The 19,291-nt window shown below is 55.0% G+C and overlaps 5 protein-coding genes across 5 annotated transcripts; 2 read left to right on the forward strand and 3 right to left on the reverse strand.

The window, feature by feature from the left end:
* Positions 1-368: 368 nt before the first annotated feature.
* On the forward strand, positions 369-1,250 carry JN550_012784 (uncharacterized protein; the record flags this gene model as incomplete). Its single annotated transcript, XM_049311298.1, has 1 exon — positions 369-1,250. One exon carries the CDS (start codon positions 369-371, stop codon positions 1,248-1,250), a length of 882 nt encoding a protein of 293 aa, XP_049165266.1.
* A 1,945-nt stretch (positions 1,251-3,195) lies between these two features.
* On the reverse strand, positions 3,196-4,654 carry JN550_012785 (uncharacterized protein; the record flags this gene model as incomplete). The annotated part of the gene is made up of 3 exons (XM_049311299.1): positions 3,196-4,098; positions 4,423-4,463; positions 4,612-4,654. The coding sequence occupies 3 exons, from the start codon at positions 4,652-4,654 to the stop codon at positions 3,196-3,198; spliced, it is 987 nt and encodes a 328-aa protein (XP_049165267.1).
* A 5,148-nt stretch (positions 4,655-9,802) lies between these two features.
* Positions 9,803-11,626, forward strand: JN550_012786 (uncharacterized protein; the record flags this gene model as incomplete). Its single annotated transcript, XM_049311300.1, has 1 exon — positions 9,803-11,626. The coding sequence occupies one exon, from the start codon at positions 9,803-9,805 to the stop codon at positions 11,624-11,626; it is 1,824 nt and encodes a 607-aa protein (XP_049165268.1).
* Positions 11,627-12,793: 1,167 nt separating this feature from the next.
* JN550_012787 (uncharacterized protein) lies at positions 12,794-15,193 on the reverse strand (the record flags this gene model as incomplete). The annotated part of the gene is made up of 7 exons (XM_049311301.1): positions 12,794-12,950; positions 13,026-13,420; positions 13,478-13,543; positions 13,598-13,758; positions 13,816-14,228; positions 14,291-14,944; positions 15,018-15,193. The coding sequence occupies 7 exons, from the start codon at positions 15,191-15,193 to the stop codon at positions 12,794-12,796; spliced, it is 2,022 nt and encodes a 673-aa protein (XP_049165269.1).
* A 1,786-nt stretch (positions 15,194-16,979) lies between these two features.
* On the reverse strand, positions 16,980-18,516 carry JN550_012788 (uncharacterized protein; the record flags this gene model as incomplete). The annotated part of the gene is made up of 3 exons (XM_049311302.1): positions 16,980-17,125; positions 17,180-18,344; positions 18,397-18,516. 3 exons carry the CDS (start codon positions 18,514-18,516, stop codon positions 16,980-16,982), a joined length of 1,431 nt encoding a protein of 476 aa, XP_049165270.1.
* Between the last annotated feature and the right edge of the window lie 775 nt (positions 18,517-19,291).

Consider the following 19,291-nt stretch of genomic DNA (forward strand, 5'->3'; position numbering starts at 1 on the left):
TTGTCGAGTTGTCGGTTGTCGAGATGGCTTCGGTCGAAAAAGTTCCCAGCTACAGAAAATTGAACGAATATCGTGCTGGTGGGCCTAGGGTTTTCGGATTTGTGGTCTGTGCACGCAGTTGCGGAGCGGAACAATCTGGTCCTCCGGGAATCCCTACAGTGCCAGTGACCGTTTTATCGGCCCCTTTCGTACTGTACATGATCAAACGTGAATATGGGCGGTAAAATGCAGTAACTCTCGACTCGTGGGAAATTCTTCCATGCCGACGACCATATCCCTACAGTCAATTCGAAGGTCTTTTCAGACCGGAGGACAATTTTCCAACTCTCATACTTCCATGGAGTTGGGCTGGCCTTCTACACGGTGATATGGCGCTCAAGAAGAAGCGGACAGCCAAGAGCCTGTCTCATGGCCGCCCACCAACTGTACAGAGGCCCAAGTCCATCTCCCGCAAAGCCACGAGGACTCTGATCAACTCGCATCATGTGCTCGAGAAACGGAAGGCGCAGGCCATCCTGAAGGGCGATAAGGCCGAGGAGGCCGCCATTGAGAAAGAAATCTCGGCCTTGGGCGGCATCAAGAGTTATCAGCAGGCTAGCCTTCAGGGGCAGCGGAATGATCGCGGGGGAGACAGCTCAAAGGTGCTCATGGAATGGCTGGAGGCTGCTCACCCGGCTCTCAAGGAGAAGGCGTCGGCAGGCGATTCTTTGCGCCTTCTAGAGGTAGGTGCATTGAGCACCACCAACGAATGTTCCAAGAGCGGGCTGTTCTCCATGTGCAGGATCGACCTCAACAGCCAAGCAGAGGGCATCCTGCAGCAGGACTTCATGCAACGCCCGCTTCCACAGGATGACGAGGAAAAGTTTGACATTATCAGCTTGTCATTGGTCGTCAACTTCGTCCCGGATGCCCAAGGGAAAGGGAACATGCTCCTCAGGACCCTCGACTTCCTCAAGGACCCGGACTGCCTTGCATCTACCGAGATGGGCGACTTCTTCCCAAGCCTCTTCCTGGTCTTGCCTGCTCCTTGTGTGACCAATTCGCGCTACATGGATGAGGATCGACTGGATTCCATTATGGAATCCCTAGGTTATACCAAGACCAGATATAAGCTAACCCAAAAGCTGGTTTACTATCTCTGGACGAGGAAACGCCTTCCAATACCCCGAAGGAAGTTTACGAAGACGCAGACTCGGACCGGAGCATCGAGGAATAACTTCGCGATCGTACTTCGTACTTCACCAGGTTGAGCTGCGGGCACTCTGCTTCCATTGTCTCCCATTCTGCCTTGGGCTCTGTCTTCATTCACCAGAAGGCAGAGTGGAAGGATCGGCCATGTCCTTACCAGCAGCCCGATACGGCGTCAGGATGACGATACACCATGCACTTCCTCTAATTGATGCTCTCGAAGTTGCATTTTGCGGCGCAAGGCAGCCATTCCGGTTCGCCTCGAGACCACCAAGCACAGCGAGGAAAAGGTTTGCGTGGGAGAAGCCAGTAGCCATTGGTCTACGATGTGTCTTCATGCAGGATAGCATGGATACCACTTGCAGCTTACTAGACTTGACAAGATCGTCTATCACCTGGGGCTAAGGAGTACCCCGCTACCCCAACATGACAAGACACGGCTTGCGATGTGGTTACCACCAACAATGTTCCACACTTTGTGGTCAGACGACATCTTCAAGTGGGGGAGGCACACATCCTACCGTTTGTGGAGTGACGAACTGTTGTCTCGCTCTGTATGAAACCGATGGATCATATTGCTAGACGAGTCGATTGGTGGGGATTGGCCAATCACAATATAGCCATCTGATAGCACCGTGATGAGACTCACGATCGTACATCGTGAAGAGCGAATGATCCACTGCTTGATCAGAAACTAAGTCACCATGCGCAAGTTTATGGCCAGACTCTTCTGGCTACGCCACCCATGTTCATAACTGCAATAGCTTTTGGGCGACAATGCCTTTGGCGCGATAGCAAGTGATCTTCGACGCATGCTATGGGCTGCAACTTCCGAATAGAGATATAGGCAATACGAATACTAGTACTAAACGTGCATCGCCCGTCGACAGCGTTGAAGGATATGTATGAAACAATACGATACGTCAGCCTGCAGGAGGTTAATATAATCTTCAGACAAGATGTCGCGTGCTCGCCCAATGTCGCAGTTCATCAGCAACAATTTGGGGTATGTAGTTGACTGTCATTAGTCACGCCTTCAAGGGGCTTCCCCATGCCGGCAATCCGAACAGCAGCATATTCCACTCCCACGTGGGCAGCTCGGGACAACAATGCGACGACGCATACTGCCGAAATCCTTCTTCCTTCTTCCATTTTCCAAATAGACTTTGAGTCCGAATTGTTCGAGACACACAGAATCACACCATCGTGATCATCACACGGCTCAGCCTGACGAAATCTGCCCCCTCCCTCCCCCCGCCTGTCTTACCCCAATATCAGCGAGAAAGCAAGCAGGACTAATAAAGTGTAATTTTCCCCCTCCCCCCGGCAACGACGGCTGAAGAGGGACACGGCTGTGCCTGGGTCTCACCCGAGCCATCCAGCGCTTCAGGGTCCATCGCTGCCGGCGAGTCAGCGTGCGCGCCTCGATATAGTTCGCTTGGGATCACGAGAGTTTCGCCCAGACGTCCGTTGGGGGCGCGTTGTGGCCGTTCGTTCTGCTGACTACTATTCTCGCACTCACACGGCAGTGTCCGAGACACTGTATGCAGGGGCAACGTGAAGCTTAAAGGACCCAAGCGTGATGATTGACTTTTCGACGTGACTGCAGCCGTAGATAGCACATAGACAGAACCCGTTGAACAGGAGATAAGCCGGGCCTGGATGTGATATGCCGGCTCGGAACGGACAAGGTGACTAGAGCCATTCGGCGCTTTTTTTAAACGTTGCCTAGTATTTTGATGGCTATCTTGGATTGGAAAGCCGTCTTCTGGTCTATAGAAACTACTGTAAATCCTTTTGTCTAGCCATTTCGAGCATGGTTCGCGCTTATAGGGACGCAAACTTGTGAAGTACATGCCATGTCACTTGTGACGACCACCATCAAGTGAGAGCCAGAGCTCTCTAAACGTCAGATCAGTGTCGCTAGGTCTGCGCTCCACCTCTTGGACGGGCCACCGGGTCTTATCCAGATATCAAGTGATCGTCACAGATACGCAGATAAGGACCCTACTCCGCAAGCTCGGTAGGTTCACTGGTGGTCTCTGTAGGAGTGATAGGCGCATCCCCGACGGCCTGAGCAAGGAGCTTGTCGATCTGGGACGGCTCTTCGGCGGGCTCTTCCTCGCCCTGGGTCGCTCCCTCTTCACCAATGGAAGTCTTCACTTTCTTGGAGTCCGGCGCGCCTTCAGGCTCCGTTGTGTCAGCCGGCTGAGCTTCCGGTTTCTCGTCGGCTGCAGCCTCGTCCGCGGATCTCTTGCCAAGTGTCTGCAGCGTCTTCACGTTGAAGTCCTCCTCGATCGAGTCGAATGTTTCGACGACCTGGTGAGTGTCATATACCTCAGTAGGAAGATCTGCATTCCCAGGACGTTGCACAACCGCGCTCCGCATGCCCGCCTGAATGGCAGCATCCACCTCCTTGACGTTGTCGCTGAGGAATAGAAATTGCTCCGGCAAGAACTCTGGATGTTTGGCAACAATTTTCTCATAGCTTGCTGCCTCGGTTTTGGGGCCTGCGTTGACTGTATCAAAATAATCTGTAAGGAGCACAGTAAGATCCGAGGGCTCAGCGTTCGTGTACTTGAAGAGGAGCTTCTGGGCGGGCACTGATCCGGAGGAGTAGATGATCAACTTGATCCCCTTCCCATGCCACCTAGACAGGACGGTTGGCACATCCGCGAAGAGCGGCGCCTTGATCTCCCCTGAAGCATATCCCTCTTGCCAGATATACCCCTGGAGCGACTTGAGATATGCTATCTTGACGTCGCGGGACACCAGGTCGATCACGTGAGCCTGGAAAGCCTCCTGGCTGGATCTGAACTCCTCAGGAAATGCGTCTCGATACTCCTTGAACCGTGAACTGTCCCATTCTGATTTGACGGTCTCTGGGATCTTTTCCAGAAAATAGGGGAACTGAGAGAACGTGCTGTCAGCCTTAGTCCTGGTGTAGCAACCGTGTGATTGGACGACGAGCACTATTCGTCATTCCAAGTCTAGGCATGTAAAACATAACGAGGTGCAAGAAACCCCGATGTCTCCCTCGAGACCTAGGGATAGGGTATTCCCGGGACCCAAATATCGAACAAGACAGGGTGAACCGCAAGGACAGGCCTGCTTTGACTGCAATACGACGACGACCTGCAATGCAGATCATCAGGAAGTCACTTGTTCTCACCGACAGCCCAAGACTACGGGAGCAGGAAATTTCTTCATGCGCGAGCCAGGATTCAGGCTTACCAAAACATCACGGACGAACGAAATGGGACAGACTGTCCCTTCTGAAGAGGTATAGCTGATTAGCCAGCAGGTCAAGCTAATGCAACTCCGAGCAATGTGCGTGCGGCGGATCGTTGTGGGTAGCTTGGGGGAGGGCCAGGGAGTCGGGATGGGAGCTTGGGGACTCGGGTGAGCTCTTTCACAACTCACCGATGTCTAGCACCACAACCTTGATTGCGGCAGAGGCGGCCATATCTCGCAACAGCTCCGGGAGCTCCAAGGTGCCTGTCTGTAATCTGAGATGCGTCTGCGAATCGGGCAGCTGGGCCACACGGGTTCCCGGGAGCTAGACTCTAGACTGCCCGTCGGGCGGAGCGGTGAGGGCTGAGACGCGTTCGGGATCGCGAGAAAAAAGTTTTCTCGTCGCAAAATTTCGTGACCTTGCGAGTTGCAGACCAGGTTTAGCGACACGATGCCAAATCAGAAGTAAATGGATGGTCAAATGTGGGTTAGGTGTGTAGCCAAGGTGTCGTCGAGAAGGCGGTCAACAGAAGGTTGGTGTCTGAAAAGGGTAAGGTAGCAGTCGAGATGCCCGATACGGCTTTGCACGATAATGCAGCTTCACGGCCGGCTTTGGGGCCGGCTGCAGCGGTAGACTTTCAGTGGAGTTGTCATCATGTATGTACGTACTAGTTATGAGCTGTGCGTGTGTATGGAGTATGGAGTATGGAGTAGTATGTATGTACAGTAACTAGGCGGGCAGCAGACACAGCTAGGCGGAAAAGACGGTGTTGGCGGCCCAGACAGATACTCAGCTGCCTGTTGATATTTTTCTTTCTTATTCTCTCGCCGTACAATCGCTGCTGACTAGCCATTTACAGTTCCGAATGATGCACGAAGCAAATCGGGATGGTTGGGAACGACATCCTCCGATGCAGACAAAGAGCCAGTGGGTACTGGACCACTATGCACCTCGTCGCTAATCGATAAGATAACCAGTAGCTCGATACTCTAAAGCGTCTGATGAAATCGATAATGCGACACTAATGCGCACTTCCAAGTTGGACGCATCCATGTGGACAGCCAGCCTCCAAAATGGGTGTAGGCCCAGGTCCGACGACAGGAGTAGGCAACACCCGGGTCCGACTATGTTCTATCGGTAGATGCGCCGGATCGATGTGAACTTGTCAAGGGGAAAAAAAGGCTGGCAGAGCTGGGCGAGATCGACGACATTATCAACGAAACCAGCGAATACCCAGGCGCGCCGACCAACCAGCCAACTTACTAAAGTCGGCCTGCATGGCACCAAACCCAGCGTTTGCAAGGACCCAAGCCGCGCCAGGCCTCGTAGAGCGAATCCAGACTCCAGCCAAATCAACACCAAACCACCCATCTGCTGTTATCAGCAGACGGCCACTCAGGCGCCTGGGGGCTGCATACGGTACCAATCGGTTGCCCCAGAGCAAACATGGGCTAGTCGCAGGAACGGCGCGGCATTCGTCCAAGGCATCGCACCATAGCTGCACCATGGGTAACACTGCATGCGAGCTGCATGGAAGGGACCAAGCAGAACCGTGGAGAGGCAGCGTTCAAAGGGCACTCGCATCAACGCATGTCTCTGCTCGCCCACATCCCAACAACGGCCGCGCGCTCCCATTTGATCGCAACGGCCTCCAAGCGGCCTAGTCCGACGACACGGAGACCAGAGACGAGGGCGTCCTCCTCTCGCACTGGTTCCCGATTCGCCCAGGCCGGCAGGGAAGCGCTGTGTTGTTGTCTGGCAGATTCTGCGATGCCACGATCGTCCACACCGCCAGCTTTGCCATATTTCTGTTAATATATTATTGGAATCTAACAGGGCTTGCAGGGCCAGGAAGCTGCGCAGCTTGTTTCAAGCAAGCGTCAACAGCTTGCCAAGGGGGGTGGGGTCCATCTATGTCAGTCAATGCTGAGCTTACGTGCTGCTGTGTATGCTGGTTTCAGAGGCGCAGAAGCGACCTCGCCCAGCTCCCCTAGTCGGCGCCTCGGTGCGAGTGCTCCTGCTTCGCGGTTGGGAAATCTGGGGAAGCTTGAAACCCACGGACGTGCCACCACACCAAGAGCGAGAATGAATAGGCGCGCCCATGTGAACACGAAGAATCGAGCAGGGACTGAGACATGACATGTTTGCGTCAAAGTATCGCGACATACTAGACAAATCGGACGATACTGAAGCCATGAGGGCCATAGCAATGCAGGGTCACACGACAGGACGCCTGGCATTGGGGGGTTGCTCCCCAGAGCATAGCGTCGTCGTCAGACAAGCCGGAGGAATGGACCTATCACGCAACCCGGCCGAGCTGATCACTCAAGGACGGCCAGAACATGGCATCACTCACCCGAAACTGACGTCGACGCAGCCAATACTGAGGCCGCATGGCTCAATTGACGTTGTTATGGTAGCCAGACAAACCAAGCACGCAGAACACCGGCAACAAACAAATAATAAAAACATGGCGACCAAGCGACGTTAATTGCCCCCCTGGATTAAGCTTCCATGCACGCCTGCATTGCATTGGGTAATCAGGCAATGGACGGCTAGAACTGCCACTGCTTACTAGCTCAAAGTCATTCAATGCTTTTCTTCTGCACCCGTCACGCGTTCACTCCATGGGTCAGTTCAAAGCCAAAGCTCCCAGGCTGCTGCGCTCCAGCGCTCCAGCGCTTCGGGGTCCGGCCGCGACCCCGAGGCTGGAACGCCCCTCGCCCCTCGCCCCTCCAGCTCCCCCGGCTGGAGCTTGAAGTTGAACGTGATGCAGTGACTTTTCCCTTGGGTTTGTTTGATGAGCTTGTCTTACAGATCAGCTGCCGTCGCCAATGGGCCCAAGAACCGCCGTCAAGACCGTCTTTCCAGCATGCTGCAGCACTTTAAGATTACACAATGGCGGTAAACGGTCGCAAAGGAACGGCGGTAGCTGTTCGTGGCAGGATGGGCTGCAGGCTTCAGGAGCTGCAGGCGGCCAGTACCGATTGGGGAGGGCCCAGCAATCCTGAAGGGTGTCTGCCAGGTCTGCCAGGCTCTCTCTGCTCGGCTGGCAAGCTGGGGGCCGCGAAACCCACTGGGATGGCCTCGAAGCTGCTGGAAAGGGACGAACAATGGAGCCGAACAGAAACATCCAGTGCCTGCTAGCCAGCAAAGCTTGGTCATGCAGCACTTGCGCGTGCTGGTTCAACGTGTCTTTGTGCCCAGGCCCAGGCTCTGCTAGGGGCCGCTAGCAGACGGTACCCTCGCGGTACTCGGTGGTGGCCGATCGCCCACGGGGGTACCTTTGGGCCACGTCGCTTCTGCAGCGGGCAGCGCCCAAGTTTGCTGCACGAACGCGCTGTCGGGTACGGACGCAGATGTACAATGGCTGTGTGAGACCAGCCGCTTGCAGCTAGACGCAGGCCGGCCCCATGTACTGGCCGCGTGCTGTCGTTAGCCCCGTTCGCCATTCCATTCCTAGAAGCTTCTGTGAGAGGCCGCAGCAGACGCCGGCAGCTCTGGGCCAAGCAGGTGGCAGAGGGCGTGCCTACACTGTGGGCTGCGCCCAGATGGCAGCGGGTGTCTGGAGCGCGGTCTGACCAGATATGCCAGTACTTGGGGTTCCACCGCGGTAATGCGCAATCTCAACACTTTTGCCCGTACCCTGCTACCCGGCGGGCTCGCGGCCATCGTCATCTTTCACGGCCGGGCTGTGCGGCTGCGGGGTGTCTCGCACCGTACGCCCTCTCCACACAGCCGACAGCCAGGCCTACTGTGGTATGGTATGGGTTATGTCACCCCATCCCATTGTGTTCGCTCGCCCACGCCCACCCTCGTTCCACTCTCGGGTCCCCTCGCTCGTCCTCTTGCGTCTAGCCGTCCATCCATCCCATCCACCCTTCCCAATCCTGTCCGTCCTGCTTCTCCTTCACCGACTTCAACTTGCCAACACCCTAACCTTTTATCTTCGTGCCCGTTCGCTCCCTGTTTCTCCCTCTCTGTCTGCGCTTCACGTACATACGCCGTCTCGACAACGCACCAGCAGCATAGAGAGAGCGACAGGTCTTCCTTGCCATCTTTCCGTACCTAATAATACCACACTCTCACCGTCTTCCTTTCCTTCCCTTCCCGACCTGTCCGCCCACCGCCTCCCCGGCGTCTTTCATCAGAACAACAAAGCGATTCCCGTCCTTTTTGTCCGATAAGAGGCTGCTTTAATCCTCTCACTCACCACCATCGACAACCACCACTCCCCTCGACGAGCTTCATCACTGGAATCCCGGTGTCTGATCCCCCAGAGGCCCCGAGTGCGTGCTCACCACCACGTCACACCCGCTGACTCCATCAATCAATTACCGGCTCCGCAACTAGGCCAGGATCATCCGCCTTGGTCCAAGGCCCGTTGACAAACAGGCTTCCGCTCAAGCTCCGGAGGAGTCACACCCCCTTTGGACTTTATAACACTCAAACATCGTCGAGTCCCCCAAGTCGACTGCTCTCGAGAGCTATCGACGACCCTCAATCCACCGCCCACCCACCGTGCGTGATCTTCCGATCCTCCCGCCGACTCGGTCGTCACTGGCCTACCCCCTTATCATCACCCCTCTCTCCCAACTCTCTCGCTGCTGCGTCTCGTCAATCCAACCCACACGCACGCCACCCTCTCTCCGTTCAGATGCAGCTCTAGACAAACTAAAGCATCTTCCTGTCGACACGTTCAAGCGCTGTCGCCTGGTCGGAATCATCATCAGCTTCTACCTGTGCCTGCCTTGCAACCCGACTACCGTTAAATCGGCCCAGGTCCGCATCACCACCATCGGACAAACGCAAACACCATCAATACCACCTTCACTCTTTGATTTCCTTTACACAATCATCAATGTCCTCATAACGAATCATCTTCCCTTTCACTCTTTCACGGACTTCCGTCCGGTCTTTTGACGAAAATCCTCAACTTTCCATTTGTTACAACAACCCGAATGATAAAATACCCATCGATGAGCCTCTGACCTGCAACGAACAATTGGAGTTTATATGTCCTTTACTTTCCTACGCGCACTCAACCCTGTATATCTCTGCTCGACCCTCTAGACGACCCCGCTCGATCAACAATCAACATCCTCCGTCAGCTGCTCCAAAAGATCATCTGCATTTCTCGGCATCTGGACTGGTCTCTCGAAAACTGTACACAAGGCTAGGAAACTTGGCCCGGTGGTTCACATAGACGTCTGGAAACGGGTTGTATCTTTGTACAACTGTACCATCACTTGTGGTCGCAACACCTCTTCTCTCTTCTCAACCACCCCAATGGAATGCTTGCGGAACAACTTTCAAAATGGCGTTATCTTGGGTGGGAAGTATCAACTCCTCTCCCCTCTCAACTCCGGATCTTTCGGGATGGTCATGCTGGCCAAGAACATCGACACCCACGAAAAGGTAGCTCTGAAGTGCGTGACAAAGAAGTCCGCGGCCAACGAGGCCGGGTACGACATTGCCTTCGACGACAAGACCGAGGAGCTCTTCTGTCACCGCCGCCTCGGCGCGCACCCCAACGTCGTAGCTCTCAAGGACAACTTCGAGACCGATGCCCACCACTACTTGGTCCTTGAATTCTGCCAGCAGGGAGACCTCTACGAGGCCATCCGTACTGGACATGGACCCATCTCCACAGAGCACGTCCGTGGCTTCATGATGGAACTTGTCGATGCCGTTTCGTACATGCACGGCATGGGCATCTACCACCGCGATATCAAGCCGGAGAACATCTTCCTGACCGAGTCTGGCGCCATGAAGCTCGGTGACTTCGGCCTGGCCACCACGGAGAAGTGGTCTTATGAGACCGCTGTAGGCAGCGATCGCTACATGAGCCCGGAGCAGTACGATAACGACGGATCTGGATATTCGCCAGCTCAGGCGGACATCTGGGCCATCGGCATCGTTCTCCTGAATGTGCTGTTCTCGAGGAACCCCTTCTCTGCACCCTCCGAGTCGGATCCCTGGTTCGCAGACTTCTCCCTTGACAAGCAGAGCTTGTTCGACGTCTTCCCCACGATGTCGCAGGACACGTATGAAGTCATCTGCCAGTGCATGAGCCTCGATCCTCAGAAGCGCTCACTCGTCGGTGCCAAGCAGGCTCTTCGCCGAGTCGTCAGCTTCACCACGGAAGAGGAAGAGGATGACGAGTACTGTTGCGCAGACCGTCAACCCATGGCCACCGCCAACCGCGAACCCCTGCGGACTCCCTCGATCCAGTCGCCCCAGATGGATCAGGGTGCCTTCCCGTGGGCCAAGGCCTTGCACGCAAGCCCCCCGCAGGCCATCCGTCAGCTCAGCGCCATTCCCGACGACGAGAGCTACACCGAAGAATTGTTCCCCAAGTCCGAAGGCACCGTTGATTGGATGTCGTCTGCTCAGACCCCCTCCATTGCCTCGGTCCTGACTTCCAACCTGGGGGCTTCGATGAACTCCTTCAACCTGAGCCCCTTGAACATCCCCTCTCGTACTGGTGCCAAGGTGTCGCCCATGGCTGGTTCTCTGCCGATCAACATGAACAAGCCCAAGGTCAGCCTGAGTGCCATGTCCATGGTCTTTGGCAGCCAGAAGGAGCAGCAGAGCAAGAGCTGGAGCGATCTCTGGGAGGAAGATGAGGAGGAGGATGAGTCTGAACATGCCCGCCAGGTCCAAGCCTTGAAGGAGCTCAACAGCCGAACTTGGAGCCAAGACAGCAAGGAGAATGCTACGCCTACTCCCCACGACCAAGCTTCGGACGACAAGCCCGTGCTCTCACCTGTTCATGACACCTTCTCTGATGACATTGACGGAGACATGGTTGCCGACGGGTTCTTCTTCCACGAGTCTGTCGTGGTCGAGCAACCTTCGCCATCGCCTGAGCGTTACTCTCCTCCACCGAAGCGCAGCGACGTCGACCGATGGGCTGCTCTTGGTGAGAAGCGTCGTGCTTATACCAACACGTCTGAACAGAAGCGTCCTGATCTGTTCTCCAAGTCGCGAGAGCCCTTCGGTTTGGGTTTCACCAACCAGCACACATCACCAACTGGTCTGAAGGACTACAACAACTATAATCACCACAGCAACAAGTGGAACAAGGAGGGCAACACAACTCGTGGATGCCCGTGGAACAAGGGTCGAGATTGGAACTGGAACCGGCGTGAAAAGCGTCAGGATATTGGGTGGGTTGGCCATTGGCAGGATGCCCATTGACTTGGGTAGTCCTTGCCGGTAGCCTCTTGTAGTTGGGCTCATCTACCACCAAAGGTTTTGTTATTTCTCTTTCAAGGGTTGCCACCTGCATTCATTTCAGTCATATTTAACATTTGTTGGAAAGTTATTTTGGAAAGCGTCGGAGATTGTGTTCAGGGAACCAACGGGAGATTGGTTTTTATTGGTAGTATTCAGGACTGGGCGGCAACCCTCACATAACCTTGGTGGTACGATCTAGCTTCAACTCGCTCTCTGTGTATTAGATAGTCACGGATTACTCAAAGAATACCAGAAGTTACCTGCTCAAAACAAAACGTTCCACATTGCTCTGTGACTACATGCCAACCTTGCTTGACTTTCGACTCTTGCCTGGCACTTGTATGCGTTATACGCTGATTGATACTACCACCCGTATAAGCTGTGAATTGCAATGTCTGTGGCGGAGCTAAGTTTGCTGACTGCTCTTTTATCCAAGGTTGCAACATCTGGTTAGGGAAATAGCAACGACCTCTAGGTAGGTATCTATTTATGTTTTGCTATTTCACGTCTCTTGCATTTGCAGTTCCTCCTCGTCATCCCTAAATTGCAAGGTGCTGGGGCGACATCCCGCCACGAGCGGAAGACGCGACATGACTGACCTCTGCCTGACCCTCGTCAGTTAGTAGTTTCGAACTCGACTTTGGCCACACAGCTCCAGGAGTGCCCTTGATGGTAGCCATGCATAGGTATCAAGACAGTACCAATCGTGCACAAGGGTAAGGCTCTAATTGTCTCTTCCACTTTGTGCTAAAATAGATCATGAGGGTATCATAGAGCACTTAGAAAGAAACAGACTTTGGAAATCTCCGTGAACCATGTCATTCATTGTATTATTACCCAACACACATGCTGCCGACCCATTACGCCGGCGGCGCATAACATATATATGTATGATGTATGTATAAGTTATAGATAGCTCAAAGCCCTGCTCGCTTACAAAGAGTACTGCCAACAAACTGGGTACGCCGTGATATGCCATGCGTCGTGCAAATGATCAAATTTGATGGGAAATGCCATGCGAGAATCGTTTCATCCAGTGGTCATGCAGCTACGCGGTATGTAGCAAGTGAGATCGGAAATGCCAAAAAAACATAACTCAAACGACAAGCCCAAAGACATAGTAATTTGTTATTCCTCGGCGCCGATCAGGCTCTTGGGCAGGAAGGCCCACACGGTCCCGACGACGGAGAGCACAAACGATAGGGTCATGACGGACCACAGCAGGATGCGCTCCTTAGTGTCAATCTCGTGGCTGAAGAGCTTGAGGTAGAAGGCGAGAGGTAGACTATCAGAAGAGGTACGAGGTCAGCTATTATGATCAGATTGCCCAGGAGACGGGACTGGGGGGCTGGATCCTTACGTGATGCAGATGGTGAAGCAGAGCGCGCTGCCCATGAAGGCCATGATGGAGTCGAAGGCCGGGAAGAGGATAGCGACGATGAGGAAGACGAACAGGGTCATGATGCGGATGAAGATCTTCATGAGGCCGCGGAACGTGCTGGAGCGCCCGACGAGGAGCGAGTCCTCGGCGACCACCTGCTGCCGCAGCCCCGCGAGCACCTCCATGGTGCTGATGATGGGCTGCGCGTTCAGCGGGATCTTGGTCAGCGGGATGATGGCGATGAAGATGACGAGCAGGATGTTCAAGATGGCCGGGTAGCCGGTGATGCGGAGAATGTTGGAAGTGACCGAGTCCCGGACGCCGTCGCCGAACATGACGTATCCAACAATGGCAACGGTGGCATCAATCACATACTGTTTCAGTGTGAGCTTGCTGGAAGGTTACAGGAGCTTCGAGGTTGTATAACTTACTGTGAAACTGAACGTGAGTGTTACTGCCTCCCTGTATCGATGCGGGTGTCTCATATCACGGTATATCTAGGACGAGTTAATACAATCACCCTTGACTATACGGCCGTATTTGGTACTCACATTAGGGAAGACACTGTGACCGCCCCATGGCGACATCAATAGACCAAAAGACAGAGGCAGGGTTAGCCAGTTTGCGGGGAATAGGTAGGTCGTTGCTGGCTCAATAAGAGATCCAGGGGTAAATGGCTTTATCAAGCCATCTACAATAACCAGTAAGGCAACTTTGAGGTTGATATTAGTGAAGGTCCGATGTAAGAAGCACTTGGAATTTGACTTACTACTCATGACTGAGACGATGCCTATGAAGCTCGTAAAGCTCAGAATCTTCAGGGGGGCAAACTGAAGGGGTATCAAGATCAAGGTGCAGACTATCTTCCACTGGGTAACGCTCAGAGAGCCGGGGAACAATAGGCTCAGGGAATCCGCAAACAGCACTATGAGTGCCACACAAGCTGCGAGCAGCTCAAGAGTGAAGAGGATACTGGTGATGATCCGAGCCCTTCTCCCGAACGAAATGAAGGCGACGTCAGAGAAAGTGATGACGGACGGGTCCAAATCCATGCACTTGGCCAGAAGCCTGGCGGTCCAGGCCGTAACAGCGGCACCGGCCAGAAGAGTGATCATACCACACAGCCAGCCGGCATACTTGATTCCAATCGGCAGACTAAGCAGTCCCACACCAATTAGGACGCTGGTGAAAATTGAGTGTTAGCAATTGTATACTTGGTCTTGGGACACAAATATACTACTTACTTGGTGGAGTTCATGATCGTCTGAGGCAGCGTGGACTGGCCAACGGCAGCCAGGACAATCTTGCCGTCCTCCTGCTCGACCTCCTTCACAATGATGGCCGGCCGTTCCCCGTCCGGTAGGTCGGCGCCGGACTGCTGCTGTTGCCGCCACAGATCGGCTGCGTGGGCCATCGAGGGGCGGCTGACGTCTGACTGGACCGACCCGTACGATCTGTATGAAGAGTAGCTCCCCACAAGCGGCATAGCCGACAGGTGCGGCGGAACCTCGAAGATCGAGTTGCTCCGGACGGAGCCAGACGCCGAGATGGCTCGGTGAAGGTCATTGTCGGAGCGCTTCCTCTCGTTGTCGTGCAGCAGCGAGCGGTGGGGCCCGGCCGTGGACGCCGCGTCCTCGTCGACATCAAGGATGGCGTTCTCGGGGGAGTGGGTGTTCAGTTGGCCCTGGAGCAGAGACGTGCGGGCGCCCCCCTCGACATCGTGTCGTCCGTACGTGATGGGCTCGACGGGCTCCTGGTCGGGCGCGAAGACGAAGGAGGGCCGCTGCGGGATGATCTCGGCAAAGGCGGCCGCGCGCTGCCAACTGCGCGAGAAGTTCCGCAGCGAGTTGACGCCGCCAATCTCGGTGATGGCCGCGAGCCTGTTCTGTACCGACGATCTAACAGAGAAGTCGCGTCAGTAAGCCGCGGGGACGTGCTGGGAGCCGGCTGTGAACGGGCATAGTTGCTTACCTGCGCCTGAGGCGTCCCGTCCACTCTCCGTCGCTCTCGCGAGGCTCGCGGTCGCCGAGCAGACTCTGGCCCTCCTCGAAATGGACGCTTCCGCGCGGAGACGACGACAGGCTTTCGCTGCTGCCGCCGGTCCGCTGCTCGAACTCGCCGAGCGTTGTCGCCTGCCTCGAACCCATGTTTGCCACTTGCTCAAGGACGCCGCCTTGGTGGACGGTTCCCGGTCGTCGGTTTGCAATCTCGCAGCGCGAAGACACCTGGGCGGCCACGCAGAGGAATTTCCCAGATTTGTCGCGTCGGCGTACGGGCCAACACAGAAGGCTCGGGTAGTGGGATGTTTGTCTTGCTAGTCTCGATTTCACAACATAGACGGCGAGCACAAACCCAGCACAGGATACACACACTCACACGCACACACACACTTACACACAGCGATTCCCGTCGTTGGACCGAGAACAGGAGCAGGAGCAGTGGCAATGAAAAGTCGCACGTCAGAAAAACCTCCAGAGAGAAAAAAAAAAAAAAGAAGTATCGTGACGACGCACAGATTGCGACACTACGGGCAACTTACTACTAATAACAGCAACACACAGATCGTGCTGGAAATGCCATTGCCCCAAAGTATCTTGTCTAGAGGTGGGCCGAGCAAGGTCACTGGCGTTGGGAGCGGAACGGTCTAGCTGGGGTGGAGCGGTACTTCTGGGGAGGGCGGCCCTCGGCCGACAGCTCGAGTACCTCTGCGGAGGCCCCCTGTCCGCGGCTTATCGTCAACCCCACCACCGCCCGGCGGCCATTGGGCAATGCTCTGGTGGTGGGGTCGTCTCGCTCAGATGAAGGCTGGCCACGGCGAAACTAGTCTCGGGGCACTTGGGTTCACGCGCTCTTGAAGTAGATAGTCCTCGCGATGCTTTTCCCGGAGAATTCTGGTCTTGTCTCCCTGGAAGCGTCGAACCCGGACGGCTGTCTATACTCGCTGTTGTATACGGCCTCCTTCGGCTTCGGAACGAAATTCTGGGGGCTCGTATAGTTGACAAACTCTGGCTCCCTACCACCCCATGCAACGCCCAGACGAGGGAACCGGGATGATGTCACTGGCGAGACAGAAACCAGCACCAACACACGAAGACACCAAGTCACCACCCTGGTAGCTGCAGCTGGTGGTCATATGCGCCATGCCGAGATGCAACCGCCCATTACCTAAATGTCGACCGTTGCCACGGGCTCTTATCAGTTCGTCATTACGCAGTTGCATTACCCGGGAAACTCTATCTCTGAGAACCCCAGATCTTTCGTCTATAGGGGCGTCCAAGGAGCGGAACTAAAGTCCACTGGCCACGGCATTCGGGTGGCAGTCATCCAGGTTTCCGTGCACGTCGCTCTTGGTGCTTTGCATATCCGTCAACATCCGAGCCGCGGCCAGGCAAAGCAGTCGATATAGTTACATATGCCTTCGGCTTTCGAGTCACTTCGATTGCCCATCGAGCCTGGTTTTCTGCAATGCAATCAACTTGCACTGATGGGGACGGCACTCATCCGTGGCAGCGGGTCACCGGCGCCAGCTGCCAGAGGCTGGCCCGTACGCCCCCCTGCTTGCACCAGATCCTACGGAGTCTAATTCCCAAGACGAAGCCCAATACAACTTGTTTTGGTCAAGATCGCATCGAATTGGGCATTAGCCACCAAGATCTCAAATGGCGAGAGCCACCCGATTGACTTGATTATATCTTCTTGCATATATTTAGGGCCAGAAGTCTTCACCCAATGCCCCAGTCCATTATACCGGAGATGGTGGTTCTATTGAATAGATCGATAACCTTTAGGTTCAAAGTCCTTTGGTAACCGCTGACTATAAAGGGTACATTGAGGGCGAGTGATTGATGCCCACCCTTGCTTGGTCTCCTTTCGAGCTGCTTTCCTGAGCTGACCTCTCAGAGGGCATCACCCTGGGGGGCTGTTGCGTAGCACTCAGTTCTCGAGGGGCATGAGGTTGACGTTCTTGAAAAACACATTAGTCGGGTCGTACTTCGCCTTCAACTCCCTCAGCCTCGGGGCCTTGTTGCCAAAGAGCCTTCCGGTCTTCATCGCAGCCATGTCTGTGGGGACGTCGGGGTCTGACCAAAGGTTAGCAAAAAGATAAAGCGTAAAAAGGCGCGACAACTGCTCACTCAGGTAATTATAATACGTATCAGCGCCTTCGGCTTCTGCATCACGTTTCCCATACTTGGCCTTGAATACGCCTGAGACCTTGGTCGCGATATCCCGCGCTTCCTGATCGCGGTCCTCGTTATCCCATGACATGATCAACACAACCGTATACTTGCCCGCGCGTCCCGCAAAGCTGGTCTTGTCTTCCTTGCCGTACTCGATGATCTTGCCCTGAGGAATGACCTCTAGAGCAAAAGCACTCGTCCGGATCTCCTCGTTGCCAGGCTTGTTCACCCCATTGTAGTACTCCTCGGCAGCGTCTTTCATCGTCTGGAGGTCAAGCGGGCACGTGAAGTTGGCTCCTCCGAACATGTATCGTCGGCCCGGCGTCGCCATGGGATTTGTCATCGTATTGACGACCGGATACGAGATCTTCGCCGTCGTATCCATGAGCCTGGGCTGCAGATCCAACAGCGGCTTGTAGAAAGCCTGCCCATCCTCGGCGCTGCCGTTGTAGAAGACGGAGGCGCCGCAGAGCCTTGCGCCGGTTGCCCGATCGCACATCACCATCGGCATGAACCACTGGTCCCCATCTATCTTCCCGTGGTACTCGTTGACGAAGTCCACCAGCTGGGGCAGGAAGTCGAACGGCCAGGCCATGAGCCCTCCCCATACTTCACCCTGCGGGAACGCGCGGGACGTGAAGTGCGTCACGACGCCGAAGCTCGACCCCGCGCCTCTGAGCGCCCAGAACAGATCTGCGTTCTCGTCCTCAGACGCCGTGACGACGTCTCCGTTCGCCAGAACGACCTCACAGCTCACGAGGACGTCGACGGCCATGCCGTGGCGCCCGCTGAGCATCCCGTACCCTCCGCCGAGCACGAGGCCCCCGACCCCCGTGTGGCTCACTGTTCCGCCGATGGTCGCCAGCTTGTGCTCCCACAATGCGTTGTCCACATCCTCCCAGGTGCACCCGCCGCCGTACGTCACCGTCTGCGCCGACGGGTCCACGGAGACGGAGCGCATGTGGGCTAGATCCAAGATCATGGTCTCCGGGGTCGCCGCTGACGACTCTCCGGACGGGTTGTGCCCGCCTCCGCGGACCTGCAGAGGGACTGAGTTCTTTGTCGCAAATTTGACGATGGCGGAGGCCTCGCTGGCATTTTTGGGCCTGGCCACCGCAGCCTATATGCGTTTAGTATGCGAGTGGTATTGTGTAGGGGTAAGGACCGCTCACAGCTGGTTTGACGGATGTGGCACTCCATCGCTTGAGGCTATCATCGTAGCCCGCGTCTCCAGGGACGAGAACATCGCCCTCCTTGAGCAAGGCTCGCAGATCTTCGAAATTGGGTGCCATGATGTTGTTTGGTCAAGAGTAATTCGTTAGAGAGGTGATAAGACGTTGCAGTTCAGCAGAATGTCAGCCCTAGAGTAGACAGCCAGACAGCTGGAGACTCCACAATCTGTGGTTCCTCATGCATGTTGGTCAGCTTGTTGTCCAATGACAAGCGGGGAGTGCAAGATGCTGCAGTTATCCTAAAGTGATAGCGCAGATCACCCAGTTACTCCGCACTCGCGAGGAGGGGAACAGGGAGATTTATCTGTCGAATTGCTGTTTGGATTAGCCAGCACTACTACGCATTATATCCTGCACAACGCTGGCTATCGGTCGACTTCTGAGATATGCTATAGAAATCGATCCGTCACAGTTGACTAGCTAATATATAGCTGGTACGACACGTTTAGGATGATCTGCCCATTAGTTGTATCATCGTTCTTTCCGCACCGCGGCTGAGAGATCTCGCATTCTCGAACCGAAATGCCAGGCCGATGTCAACCAAGGTTTCACCACAGCTTACCTCCTCAGAAGTCCACCAAGGTACATCCAAGCCACAGTGACGGTGCAGATGGGCCTCCAAGGTGTCTGGACCGGAGCTTCGGGACCGAGAAGACGAGTATACCAACGCCTCGACAGACCTGAATCCAGGCCCTTTTACTGCATAAACTATATGGAGTAAGCCCATCCCGACAACATTAACCTGCCCACGTAGATAGTAATAGCTTGACTGCACCTATACCTTAACCCCGGTAACTAAAAGCTGAAAACCGTTTGTTCCCTACTGAAAGGGTAA

Source organism: Neoarthrinium moseri (assembly GCF_022829205.1).
Source record: "Neoarthrinium moseri strain CBS 164.80 chromosome Unknown scaffold94_Wmoseri_CBS_16480, whole genome shotgun sequence".
In the NCBI taxonomy this organism is placed as follows: Eukaryota; Fungi; Ascomycota; class Sordariomycetes; order Amphisphaeriales; family Apiosporaceae; genus Neoarthrinium; species Neoarthrinium moseri.